Source organism: Emydura macquarii, unplaced genomic scaffold (genome assembly GCF_026122565.2).
Source record: "Emydura macquarii macquarii isolate MOO-44397 ecotype Brisbane River unplaced genomic scaffold, CSIRO-AGI_Emac_v2 contig_3240, whole genome shotgun sequence".
Lineage (NCBI taxonomy): Eukaryota > Metazoa > Chordata > Testudines > Chelidae > Emydura > Emydura macquarii.
In genome coordinates, this window is record NW_027133377.1 from 4,479,140 (window position 1) to 4,493,532 (window position 14,393).

The 14,393-nt window shown below is 37.0% G+C and overlaps 1 protein-coding gene across 1 annotated transcript in view; it reads left to right on the forward strand.

Moving 5' to 3' along the window:
- The window catches only part of DCDC1 (doublecortin domain containing 1), a 383,998-nt gene extending 372,104 nt beyond the window's left edge, over window positions 1-11,894 (forward strand). Inside the window, exons 39-41 of the mRNA XM_067532113.1 lie at window positions 2,260-2,369; window positions 5,293-5,355; window positions 11,787-11,894. Coding sequence (XP_067388214.1) covers window positions 2,260-2,369; window positions 5,293-5,355; window positions 11,787-11,840 — 227 coding nt within the window. The 3' untranslated portion in view covers window positions 11,841-11,894. The remainder of the gene's footprint in view (window positions 1-2,259; window positions 2,370-5,292; window positions 5,356-11,786) is intronic.
- Window positions 11,895-14,393: the final 2,499 nt, after the last annotated feature.

Sequence of the window (14,393 nt, forward strand, 5' to 3'; positions counted from 1 at the left end):
AATTATTTTAATATGACAACATACAAACTACAGTCATTTAAAGTAACATTAAATTCAACCAAGTCTTTTTAGAATTATTCTCTTTTAACGTACTTATAACTTTGTTTTAGCCATTAAACTGTTCTTCAAGCTTTTACTTAACTTTCCTATTTTTCCCTTCATGCTTGTTCCTGATATTACTAGCATCTGTGTGATAAAAGCCCCAAATTACAAGCTATCTATATGTTACCTCTGTTATCAATCTAGCAGTAGGTTTCTAAATTCCAGCAATTTAAAGTATTGTATCACCCTCACCTGGATGAACCATGGAGTAGAGCAAACACTAGTGTTAGGGAAAGAATTTTACCGTATATTCTGGGGTTTAGGAGGGCAGTAGTGCCTATGGACTCCTTTGTGTACCCCGGCACATGTTGTATATTAACTTACTCTTCAAACAGCCATATTTGGGACTATTTGAGAAATTAGGTACTGTAGTACTCAAGGAAGGTAAAGGGTGCTGTCACAGGGTGATTGGCCCCAGCAAGAAAGGGAGCAGGATCTACTGCATGTGGACTGTTTAGCTGTTGCCTAATTGGCTTAAGACGAGGCAACTGTTGTGTATTATGTACTACTACTACTCATAATTAAGAGAGTGGTAGCACTTCTAAATGCCACAAATGTATTGCCTTTTCACGTACTGTTTTATTGTGGCATGTTGACTAGAACAGGGTGGGAAATGAAGCAGGCAGAAAAATGGTTCTAAACATAATACACTGTTAGACTTTGGTGTGCCCTTGAACTGCTGCACACAGAATGATCTGGAAGTGGAATATAGTGTTAATAACCAGGAGTCACATGCATAGATTCAAAACTAGTTTTTATTATGTGCCTTAAATGATATTTGCTTTCAAAATCTTTTAGCCATAATAAAAGATCATAATCTTAGTTGATATGTGAAACTAAAGAGTAATTTCAAAGAAAACCTATATACTGCACCACTAATCAAAATCTGAGAAGGTATGTTGTCTTTTCTGAAGATCCCTATGTTTACTGAGGGTTTTTTTCCATGCTGTAGTCCATAATGTGCTCTAACTCAATTTCAAAACGTTGCCCAGTGTGAATTAACTCTGTCAGTGCTAATCTTCAGAGGCCTTTGTTGTGCTGCTGATGTTCCAATGAAATGTAGGATGTTCCTGGTACATTATGTTTCTCAGTAGAGGAGCTGCCTATGGTGCATCAGTCAGGCGAGTTCCAATATATCATATTCCCAGGATTCTTCCACTTCTGTCTTGAAATATTTAAAATCTCTCTTGTGCTAAAATACATTTGATTAATATCCCAGTAATTCTTGAAATCTAAAATGTACATTGTCCCCTCCATTTCTGCAAGCAGATGAAATAAAGATCCACCAGATTTCTCTTGGTAGGTGCTGAAGGAAAACACAGTATTGTCCTGACCTCTCTGGGACTCTACCAAAGCTATGTGGGGTCATGACTCCACAAAACTATAGAGACAAGGACAAGTGGGAGTAAAGCAGGTGACTGGCCAAACTTCATTCCCTGATGAGGTTTTGGATATTCTATCAGCATTTCTTGTTGTTTCCAGCATTAACATCCTCAGGGTCCTGTCTTAGGCTGTTACTTTGCAACAGTGATAAGATTTGGCCAATAGCTCTGTTGCTGTTATAGGAAGGAGGAGGCACAACAGAGCTGCAGGAAGCATCATATCTGTATTAAAATGTCTCTGTCTCTGGAACTAGGGCTTCTCTTCCTCAAAGATTTTGGATATCCCTGGGATTAGAAAGCTACCCTCCCTGTTCCCTTCTGGACTCCCAAACACACTCATGCTTGAATGGATGAGTACTTAGAAACTCCACCAGGTCAAGCTGCTACAGTTTTCAGCTCTTCTGTCTCCACTTTAAAGATTCCCTCTACCCCACCCACAAGTCTTCTGCTCTCTGAATGCAGCTTATATAGTATACAAAGTGAGCTAGTACTGTAATGACCAATAGGAACTGCATACCTATAATCTTGAATCATTTCCTTTAAGGCTCTGTAGTGGGATTTATGACTCCGAATCCAGATAATTCACATTAAATGTATTATTGGTATCTTTATGCTCTCATGTAGTGATGCCTTTAAAAATGTATTATTAAGATGTAGAAAACAGTTATGATTGATACTTATGATACTTGTAAGCTTGTAGCCAGCCCAGCACTTACAACACTATTTTTGTTAAAGTACAGTTGTAATAATTTGTTTTCTAAAATGTTTCTAACAGCCATCAAGCAGCAGGTGGAAGTTAGAGCTATTTATGCCAGAATCCGAAAGCAGCAAGGTCCGGATGCCACTGATATTGTTGTCTCTCCTTCAGAGAAACTTAAAGGACAGGTTGTATTGTACAAACGTAGTCATTTTTACACAAAGCCTGTAAATGCTGTACAGTTACAAATACATTCTTTGAAGTAAAAATTACTTAATCATTATGGTACATAAGATGTAACCTTATCACTTACTATATCACCTTACTTTTATTTTAAATAGAGATATTTACCTTATCCTTGAACATTCAAATTCCTAGGGAATTCATTTATGAAAGTGTAAATAATATCAATGAAATTTACTATATTGCAACCATGTTCCTTCATAAAAATGACATGATAGTGTAGCTAATACTGAAAAATTGCTTATCTTACTAAAGAAATATTTTCCACTTCTTGAAAACTAACAATTCCCTTAAAAAGTATTGAGGAGATTTTAGGTCAAAGCACAAATGTTACCTCTACAAACATAGTTCTGACGGGTTCTTCAAGGGCCTCAAGTCAACCAAAACCCCATTTCTCTAGCTCTTTTCCAAGGAGTCTCTGTGTGACTGAGCTCAATGACCCTGATTCAGCTCCACAAAAATGAAAGAGCCCATTTCAACTGAATGCCACATTAATTCTCCCTATCACAGGAGACTGACTGTGCTGAGCATGATTAAGGATTCCCTTGATGTTATTTGTGCTGGGAGAGATGATGAAGACTATGGTTAGCTACTAACTGCTTTTCCATAGCAGCTTTTAATATTTTAATTATAATTGAATATAAGCTGTTTCCTTCAGTCAAAGAAGAAAGTACCACAGAAACAATTTAAAATAAATGTTTAGAGGAATTTGGCAGTTGAATTCTCACAACCAGATCTGAAACTGCAACTTCATAGGAACTTGCATTTTACTGGACTAATTCTTTTCTTTTATAAATTATTGTATTTATATTGAAGTGTATAAATATAGAATCCTAATAAATTAGGATTAGTACTCTAGCACTAGTCAAAATATCATTAGCAATAGCTCTTCATTCCTCTCCTCTCATTTTCTGTTCTCATCTGGAGGTAAATTGCAGCCCAGCTAATTAGGGCCTGATCCAGCGAACAATCTGCACTTAAAACTCCCACTCACTTTAGTGGAAGTTCAGTGTGCAGTATGAGGGGTAATAGTTTGACTGGGTATCTAAGCCTATTACCCAGTATGATGGGTAATAGTTTGGGCGTATCTCAGCCTACCACCCTAGAGTGCTAAAGAAGGCTGCTAATTGTTCCCTCCCCTTTCTCCCTCTGTCCCTGCCCTCGCCCTGAGTTGTAATTTCTACAGTATGGTAGGATATTATCTCCCAGTTATGAGTTGTGAAAATCAGTAGCGCTGTAGAAAACAACTGTCCTCTTTTGCCAGCCATGATCAGAAAGAAAATCCAATTTGTGTAAAAACATCCATGTGTTGTTTCACCTTAGATGTTTTTTCTGGTTTTTATGAGAAGAAAAGCCAGTTTCTGCAGGAAATACAACTCAGTTTACTGAGCGGGTGAGAGTGAGAGAGCTTTTTTGCTGGGGTAAAATCCTGGTAAAATGTTATCTTGGGTTAAATTTGCAGATTGTCAATATTCATGAAACAAAAATAGGGAAGTTTTGCATCCAGCTTGACAACTTCCCCAAGATCAAATGGTAACATTTGTCACTAGTAAACAGACAGCATAGTGTAATCAGAATACAAAATGTAACCAAAAGGACAAGGTAAAATCACTTTTAAAACAGACTTTAATAAATGAATAGACTCACCTGAAGTTACTTATAGCAGTTCATAATCGCTGTTGTCAGTGCTTTTCAAATAAATTCAGAATTTGTTCTTGCAAATGTTTGCTATTTTTTATTAAGGAAATGTTCCATTTGGGTGAAATTAGGTGGTCCGTCTAGTAGTAATTGGCTCCTATATAGCTGCCTGAGTACATGATTATGTCAGATATATTCTAGCCCTCCACATTTTTAATAAACCTGGTAATGTCCGGTTTTTGGTTTTTATCAATTTGAATCAGCTCCACATAGGCCACAAATGAGATTTCAATATTTTTGTATGAACAAGAACCATTTTATTATTAAGCTAGGATAGTATCAACATCCCTGAACCTGACAGCTTTCTCTGAAAAATATATTTCCTGCTGCTACAGAAACATTAAGCTGAACCAAATGTAAATCAGCAGTGACAGACCATTGACCAGACTGTACACTGTATCCCCAAGAGAATCCTGTTTGACTGCATATCTCATGCTTTTCTTGTTTAAACAGTTTTCTTATCCATAATTAACATGGGGACTTGATAGGCCTGGAGTGTTCACTTGCAAGGTGTTTTAAAGAAAAAGAGAAATACCCTCTTTTGTGACCGCCTACCCTTCTATGGCCAATCTAAAGATTTGAAGCAGAGTGATCTATAAATTTAAGTCTCTACCTTTTTAGTATACTCTATATGTCTATCTGTCTCAACTTTGAAATTCACTAAAATGTTCACATTCAGAGAGAGAGAGAGAGAGAGAGAGAAAATCTCTAGGACCTGATTCTTCTCTTACATTGATTTTAAATGGCTGTCGTTCTGTAATTCCATTGACATCAGTGGAGTTACTCCTTATTTATGCTACTGTAAATGAGAGCAAAATTTGCCCATAATTTAAAGGGTCATTGTGAAAGTTGCTGTTCAACCTATTTCCCCTCCTTATATCAATTTGTAAAAGTCCATGTGATTATTTATAAGGGGGATTATTCTATTCCTCGAATACCAAAAGTGTTTCAGTGCCCTTTTCTGATAAATCAGCATATATGTATGGAATACCCTTTTGTTAAGAAAACAATCCTGTTTTAAGCTGTAAAGATACATTTTATTTTAAATATAAGTTAATGATTAATATTTTAGAATTATTGTACATGTTATGGACAATGCTTTGATTGACAGTATGAAAGCATTTAATAACTTCACAACATATTAATGGTGACTATAATTTTCTAATTTAGGTCAGAAATCCCAGTTCACTTCTGGCTCTTACTACCGGTGCTCATTACCACCTCAACAACCAGGTAAGCAGTTGCTGAAGCTAAGATATTTATATATTTAAGCTGAAGCTGACAAAGACTACCCACCAGCCTGTGGATATCGCATTCAATGTAATTAGCCAACCCAATGAGTTGCTCTTTTCTGAATTCAGGAAGACCCTCATGTAGAATTCAGGAAGACCCTCATGTGGAATGCACTGGGAATAATTTCCCCCTTTCCCAACACCTGTGGAAAGCCCCAGGAGAAGCAGTCAGTTTGGTTTAAGCACTGGGGAGACAGAATTTCAAGAACTCGTGTATAGTTTGCAGTATTACTACTGTTTTTAGCATCTTACTCAAAGGAAATTTTGATAGAGAGGTGCAAAGAGGAGCAGGGACAAGACTGGTAGGACAACTGCCATGTAGAGTCAACATCCACAGCACCCCATGGAGATAAGGCATAGCAGCATAAAGGCTACTACAGTCTTAGAGCTTCAGTAGTAGCAATGTGACAGCTTTCCTTCTACTACATCAAGGCTAGGAGGACGATTCTTTCAACCACTCCTATGGAATTCCCCAGCACCAAGTTCTGGTATTTGGGCTTGGAGAAGGGGAGTGATTTGCCCCATAGTAACTAAGGCACTGATCCAGTAAAGAACTTAAACATATTTATATTGAGTCTGAGAGTAGTCCCAACAACAAGCATGACTTCACTGGAAGTTAAGCATGTGCTTAAGTCCTTTTGCCAAATCAAAGTCTAAGTGTATTACCAACAAGTCACATGAACTGGTAAAAATATTATGGTGACAGGTGAAATGGCTGCTGTAATGTCCATATCTGTTATGCAAGTAGGGAAAAGGAAAACATCAACAACGGGGCTACATGTTGACTGAACATGGTGACCACTGTACAAAACAGGCTTGTATGCATGGGAGCCGCCCCCTGCCTTATGTGGAATATAGCTCAGACATACTCATGTTTTTTTCAGTTTCCTCCAGGGTTGGCCTGTGCTTTTGGGGTGTTAGTCATGAATTGTGTTTCTAGTGTTGATGGCTGTTGACCAGGATGTCTGTCTGAATACAGCTACAGTATGAATAATTGGTACAACAGCTCAATCAGCATTGGTGAACATTGCAAAAGCCAGTAGCATGTTAACATAATTGATATTGCTAACACACAATTAATGTTAATTTCAAATTTCATTAAAAATACAAGAAAAAACCTTTTGCAAAAGGGCAACTTGGTTCCAAATTATTTGCTGTAAGAAAGAAATAGAACTTGACATGGTCCCTTTCAGCAATAATCTTGCCCTTATTCATCATTATTAAACCGTGAAATTGGTCAAAATACTAAATTAGGTGACTGGAAAAGATTTAAAAGATATATATAGTTTCTTCTTCAAAGATCAAAGAATGAACAAGCTAGAGTGACCACACCTACAAGAAAAAGGATATAACACTAAAAAGATGTCAGTTAGAATTTTTACTTATCTTTTCTTTCAAAGACTTGATAAAAACCTTTTGAAAGATGAATGTAGACTTAAATTACTTAAGAAATAATGAATAAGGTTTAACCTCTTGACTGCTGCCAATTGTCCCAGGTATAATGCTGTAAATTATACAATGAAATATCAGTTTAAAGGCACAGCACCGCAATCACAGTGGACTTTAGTAATGAAGTGTTTAAATATGCCTTTTATTTGAACAGCACTTTCTTTTCACATTTCCACCTCCCTTCTTTTTCTGTGACTTATTATTCTTCCTCTTCCACTCTATACCTTACCCCACATCTTTACTGTTTTCAAGTATGTTATGTATTTATTTATATAAATTGCTGATGGTCCCACTACATCACTTGTCTCTTCTTGGGAGGAGCCAGTCATTTCTGAGACATAAATTCCCAGCAGTAATGACCAGGAGGTGCTGCTGCTGGCTATAATGCCAACTTAGCAGGGCACAGGACTACTGGACAATTGGAAATGATGGCAGCAGCAACTGCAGTCAGAAAGGAGAACAGAACAACGACAACAACAAAAGATATGGTGCCAAATTTGCACTAGGAATGAATACCGTGTGAACATTAGATATTGGAACTGATCAAAAAATGTTCATGAAAATCTTTGTAGTGTTTGCAGGGGGGTTATCAAAAATTTGAAATTTTGAAAATTTTGACCAGCTCTGTTAAGTATGCCCCACATTTAGCACAGTTGAAACAAGTGTTTCAGTTCTGTCAGTGATGCTATGTACAGTACCATACAATTCAGTCCAAACTCCCAAATTCTATAGAGTAAATTGAAGTGCCATGTGTTTCCATCGTAAATATTATTATTAATGAGCTGAAGTAATTGTTTTACAATAATCCGTCAGGTGAGCTAGGAGTTCATGATACTAGGCACTGTATATATTCACAGTGAGAGAGCAGTCCATGTTCCATAGAATTTACAATCCAAGGTTTTGGGAGTCTTTCCGCTAATTTCAGTGGGTTTTGGATTAGGCCCTAAATAAATAAGAGGGAGAAAAACAGTGTGTGCTGGGGGTGGGGAGGGATTAGTTCAGTCTACATGTCAATTCAATCCATAGAATCTCTGCTAAGGCTAATGGGTGCCATTTAGTGATGATTATGTTGGTGGTATTTTTTAATATAGACACTGTCATTTAGTAACTGGAGTGAGACAAACAATTCATTTCATATAGGTCACTAAATACCCATCTGGTGATATTAATGACTTTGACTTTAGTCAGTTTTGAACCTCTTGATAAAGCACTCTGTATCCCATCACCCTGGTCTTTTTTGGATGTATTGAATATACCTTAAACCGTTTGATCAAAACAAGGAGGTAAAGAGGTACATGATTGTTTTATGAATAAAAAATTTAGCAGACTTTTTAGAACGTCAAAAAAGTTTATCCTCGCTTTGAGTTTTGAGTGAAATTTTGTGTGCATTCTTATTTTATAAAAAAGTGTTTATCAAACTGGACCTGAATAGGAATAGAGAAACTTAGGGGAACAAGAATTCTTGCCAGTAACTACTGTATAACAACCTTTTAGATGCCCACTCTTTGTGAGTCTCCTTTCTGGAACTCATTACTATTAACCTTGTGGGATGCTCTATATACACCAAATATACTCCACTCTTCCTTGGCATTTGTGCTCTAGTTTCTGTGTTTCGTACAAGATCCATTTCTTCTGTAGTATGTAGTGGCTTCTGAATCCACAAGCAATTACCCCCCACCTAAGATTATGGTTAAGTAGAGGGTGTCTCCTGACACAATGGATCTGCTAAGACAAATTCCTAGGAATCTTGGCCCGGTGGTCTGAAAGGGCCCTACTCAGTAGTAAATAAATGAAAAGGGCCATATTCTGCACTCTTTTACATCTGTGCAACCTTATCTTAAGTAAACTGAAAGCAAAATTTGATAGCCCATTGGTGGGAGAGGGAAGATGGGAGGGAAGGGGGACAGGAGTCTAAGAGGAAAGTCCATGTTTGGAATAATGAAGAAGGAAGATCAAAGAGTCTGAGGAAGGGAGGAGGAAGCATCTTTGCAGTTTTGGTGGATCCAGGCCTCATTTAGCCTTAATCAACATCTAAAGTAGGGACCACTTCAAAAGCATATAATCCCCTTATGAATGTACTGTAAAGTTACCATCTACAGATAAGAGGCAGAACTCAAAAAGTAGCTATGCTTCTTTGTTTGTGTTAACTGCACAGAGTTTGCAATTAGGATTAAAGCACATCAAGACAGTTCCAGTAGGTTTTTGGGTGGTTAAGCCTCTAGTTTTAATTGAACTGCCTTCAGCTGGTGATAAAAATCTGCTTTTTTAAAAGGTCATGGAAACGGCATAGTTTCTGTAGCATGTTAAATTCAACTTGAATTTGCATTATATGTAATAATATGGGATGGGAGACCCCTGGATTTCATGGAAATATGTGTATTTGTTCATCCAAAATGTTAGGCAACTTAAGCCTCTTTCCCTCAGAAAGCTCCTCTTTCTTTTCCTTTCCTCTTTTGCTATTTTTCTGTGTGTCTTTTAAAACAGTCTTGTTCTGCATAATTCTGCTGCCCTCAGTCAAGTTAATATATAAACAATAAAATACTAAGGAGACTTCTCTGGTTCAGATCCTAAACTGCATCAAAGCTTCTGATTGGCACACCTGAGGTAAAGTAGTCTAAAGCCTCTTATCCCCCTGGACTTCCAGGAGCCAGTTCAGTGCTGAATGCAAGTTAGAGGAACCCCAGAGATACTCATTACAATCCAGTGCAAGTTAGGTTCATACGGCTAATAATGCTGGCCAGGGATTACCAGCCATACCCCCTACTGCAAACTGTATGCCAGAGCAGGAGGAAACAGAAAAGAGTGAATTAGAGCCAGGATTTTTGTTCCTGCTGAACCTATAGGACAGCTTTATAATCACTTTGGTGATGCAAATATGCTATAGTATGGTGAAGGATCTGGCTCTTTCAACCTCTTATACTCCCCAGCACACACATAGTATGTGCTTATAACTCAGTCTTTTATTGCTCTCCTAAAAGAACTAAATAAATAAAGCTATTTTGTTTTTAAGAAGAATGTGATCACAAGTAATACTATATTCTTAAAAGATATAAAATTTTTCCAGTCATGAGAAATAAGTACCAGGCATTCTTACAGTCATATGTAAACTATTGTATGGAAAAATGTTGACTCAAAAGTTTTAAAAAAAATCTTACTCATGTGAATGAGATTATGAATTTTAATAAACTAAATATTTCAAGTGAAGATGTAGGAGAAAGGCAGCTTTTCATTGTTACCTTTCACTGTTCTGCATTAAACTGTGATCAATTTAGGGGAAAGGTGGGCCTAACATGGAAGGAAATTAAAATAAATAAAAAGGGGAGCACTTCTCATGAGCACATTTTGGAGTGGCTGAGGGCAGAGCTGTTTATGCAGATTAACACCCACTTTTGCCTAGCCCAACACACCAAACAAATTGCAAGTGACCTCCCAAGACAAAGGTCTGAATGTTTCATAATAATAAATCAGTCCCTTAGTATACATATTTCCTGTTTCAGAAATCAGAGATTAAAGTAAATAGTCTCACAGTTCTGATTCATTTGACATCTGTCTACAAGCATACTGGACTTCTGCTGTTTTGGCTGGTGATGTCACATATAGGTAAGATGGGGACACCAATGAAGTTCTTGTCCTCAAAAATCCTAGTTTAATTCCTGCTTACAGTAATGTTCAAAAAGAACACTAAGTTCCCAGTATAGCAGATAAGTGACATAGAGTCAAACTCACAGACACAACTGAGCATGTAGACCACGCCCAGCAAATGTATGGAGCTCTTCATCATTTTGCCATAAGGATGAAGAAGCAGTTATTCACCTTTGCTTTTTGCAGACTTTTGCTGTAGGCAAAGGTAGTATTCTGTGTCAAAAAAGAGAAAGTGTTGTGAAGTTTGGGGAAAAGGACAATAAAATTTGACTAAGTTAGTTAGGAGTTCTCAAACTTAAGCAGCTTTAGGTCAGCAAATTTTTGAGACAGTAAGCAAAACGTTTTGGTTTTGCTGGACATACCACAAATTAAAAAATCAGCTGTCCAGCTTGTAGCAACATGCATTGAACTTGGAGGGAGGAGCCCAGGTTTCAGTTTAAAATACTGTATAGGAGGCCCCAAGAAATCAATGGAGTTGCGCATGGCTAGAAGTCTAGCTGTAATTGCAGCAACTCTGTAAATAGTTCTTTTACTAAAGACCCAATTTAGTTTGAGAAACATGGAGTCCTCTCTGCTATTACCCTGCACACAGTATAGGAAACACAGCTCATGTCACAGAGCATAGGCTCTATGCCACCCATGGATTCCCCCAGCATAAGGAAAAACTCCAGATAGTTGGTGAAGCTGATTTTTACAGCCCCTTTGCACTGCTGGAAGAAACCCACAGTTTTTAAGTTGTCACTTGTTAAAAAAAAAAGAAAAAAAGAACAACAAAACCCATCTCTAAGTTGTAGCACCATGTCATTAAAGATCACTAGAGTTTTTCTTGACTGTCTCTGTCTCTCTTTTTTTTTTTTTTTATGTCTGCCTTTTTCTTGCTAACAATAAAGTCTGATGTTAATGGAAAAAACCATTAAAAAAACCTATTATCCTATGAAGAAAAAGTGAATGCACTCAAGTGTAAAAGGAAGACTTATCGATCAATTTTCAACTAAACCTTGCTTGTCTGACACTTTGCAGTAGAGGAATGTGTTTTTATTGCATGACCAGATAGTTCAGATTTCCGGTCATACTTCGTAAAGACCCTTTTTATAACATGGATAAAATTTTATCACAGAGCTATGAAAACAAAATTAGATTTCATAACTCACATCAGACCTTGAAGGAACTGTCTCTCTAAATTTTAAACACATTATCATATTTAATACATCTATTCTGAAAAAATTGGGTTTTGTTTTAATTTGATTGCAAGTTTACTGAAATTCTTTTCTTTGTCCCCAGAATGGAGGAATTGCTTCGGCTGTCAGTAAACAAATGACTCCAGAAGAACAGTGAAAAAATGTCATCTGCAAATTATCATTATTTGTTTCAAGTTGACTGGAATCTACTCGCATACTCTTCTGCATTAATTAATCTGGTGTGACATAAAAATGCATTTCAGAAATACTGAATTCTGTTCGCTTCGTGTTGACCTGCATACAATACACAGATCTTGGTAAATCAGTTACAGTGATTGTGCATGCATGTGATGTAACTGCTTTCCAAAAGACATGGCAATGTGTGCTCCATATCTAAGGAAATAATTAAGTATTGTGGCTGTTGGCTATGTAAATTCCACAGTTTTCAGAATTAATCCGCAGTGTTGGGGGACTGGATAATTAGAATGAGTTTTCAGAACCAATTCTTGCAAAGGCTGTCTGGAGTGTTTTTGTGTTTGAATGGAATAGTTGCCGAGATCTATTCTAAAATACATATATGTAATTTGGAGAACAATCCTCAGTAGGAAAAATAGCTTTATCATATGAATAAAAGTGAAATAAGCAGCTTTGTATAGATTAAGAATCATAATTAAACTTGTTTCTAAAGATACATATTTTTGTAATGTTCTAAAACCCTCTTTTTTTTTATCAGGAATGATATAAAAATAAACTGTGTTCTGAAGCTTCTGCATTAGTTCCTTGCAGAAATGAACATCAGCAGAAAAAAGTGGCAGCCAAAACATTTCACAGACCACAATTTTCATAGGCATACCAAATTCTTTGAAAGTGCTACTCCATGAGCTAAAGAACCAGATTTGCTTGTTCTGCTTCTGCAGACAAGATACCACCATTTTTAATGCACAAAAGGCTGTCACTATTTTTGGGAAGAAAATCTTTATTAGGTGAAAAAGAGGCTAATGGTGAACATACACACACAAAAAATCTTCACCTGAAGCAGACACATAATACACCAAAGAGAAAATTAACTACTGAGCAAACCAGTGAAAAATTATTCTTACCAAAAGAAAAAAGCTTAATTAAGAGCTTCCTCCAACATTCACTGAAGTCAATGGTAGCCTTTCCTGAGTATTGGATAAGGGCCTATGTTAATATTCCTTGTCGTTTCAAAGTCATTTATTGTAGCTTTATACTATCCCTTCCAGTCAAATCCAACAACATACTGCTTTGGCCTTTTGTGCAGGTTTGGGTCTGGCTATGAGGTGGAAACTAAGACAGATTTGTTGTTCACTATAAAAGTCACAAGATAGCAGTAACTGAATATAGGCAAACACTATTGTAGATGTCTAGATCTTGTCCAGTGATGATCATAGGTCAGACTTGATAAATATGGGTCAGTTTACTGGATATTTCTTTCTGAGCAATTGTAATTTCTGCTACTTTGGTACTATTTAAAAGATGACATTGTTGCTAACATTCACTGAGACAGCTTTATGAGGACCAGTGTTACTCTGTTTGCTCTTATTTAAACATATTGTCTTTCTTGTAATAATTTAAAATTAATCAGGAATGTGGTAAAGATTTAAGAGTATTCTTGCTTAGACAGTTACAAAATAAAATTCAGTAGTATTACAGAAAATTGTGCAGCATCATACATAAAAAAACCCTTTCTAATTACAGATATTGGGGCAGATCTTCAGTTGATGTAACTTGTCAAAGCTCCAATGAAGTCAACTATACTGCAAACTTGTCATAAAATCAAATATATATAAATCAGACTTTTAATGGCTTCGGTTGGCTGTTTCCCAAGATTAGGTTTCTCTCTCTATTCCAGGTACTCAACGGTCTTTCTCTCAAATTTCTCTTCAGACTTTTCTGTCTGTTCTCCAGATCTCTCAACTCTTAAAGCATCCTTCTAAGGCCAATATTCACATCTTTGTTTTCTTCCAAGACCCTTCTGCCTCTACCAACCTTCTGCTGGTCACACTATTGCTTTCTTTCTAGGGTTGCCACTTGCCACATTTCCATGCCAAAGCCACATTTCCAAAACTAGGTGAAGCCTGGGCTAAGTGCATTTCTCTGCCAAAAACATTGGAATTTCGCAAGTACTTTTGAGAGCAAAATGTAGCCAAGTGTGTGGTGTTCTGACTGGTTATGATGGTGCCAATGGTTTACTTTTATAATTATTGGAAAGTATTCAGGCTATTATGTAAGATATCTGTTCACATAGAAGAATCATCAAAAGATGCAACTCTAGGGGCAAATTTTTAAACTACATCATTCATTTTCTTTTTCAAAAGTATATTTGAAAGTTGTTCTCCAACAGATTTAATTATGAGCTAAATTTTGTTTGTTAGGCACAGACTGTTGTAAGGAGGGGTACAGAGCCAACTACCAACAGGGAACAGCAGGAAGCATCTTCCCAGAATTCCCAGTTACCCTAGGGGAAATGAATTGCAAGATCCCTTTGAGAGGTGCAGCATATTCTTTCCCTCCTTGCATGTGGCTGACCAGCAGAGTTGGCTGACACATTCTGGGGCTATGCCAACTCCCTGTCACTAGTTGCCCCAAGCAACATAAGTGAGCAATTTGAGAACAGTTCATGATTCTGAATGACCCTTATCTAGGTGATGCAATGCAAGTGAGTCCTTATTCTTCCCCCTACTTCATG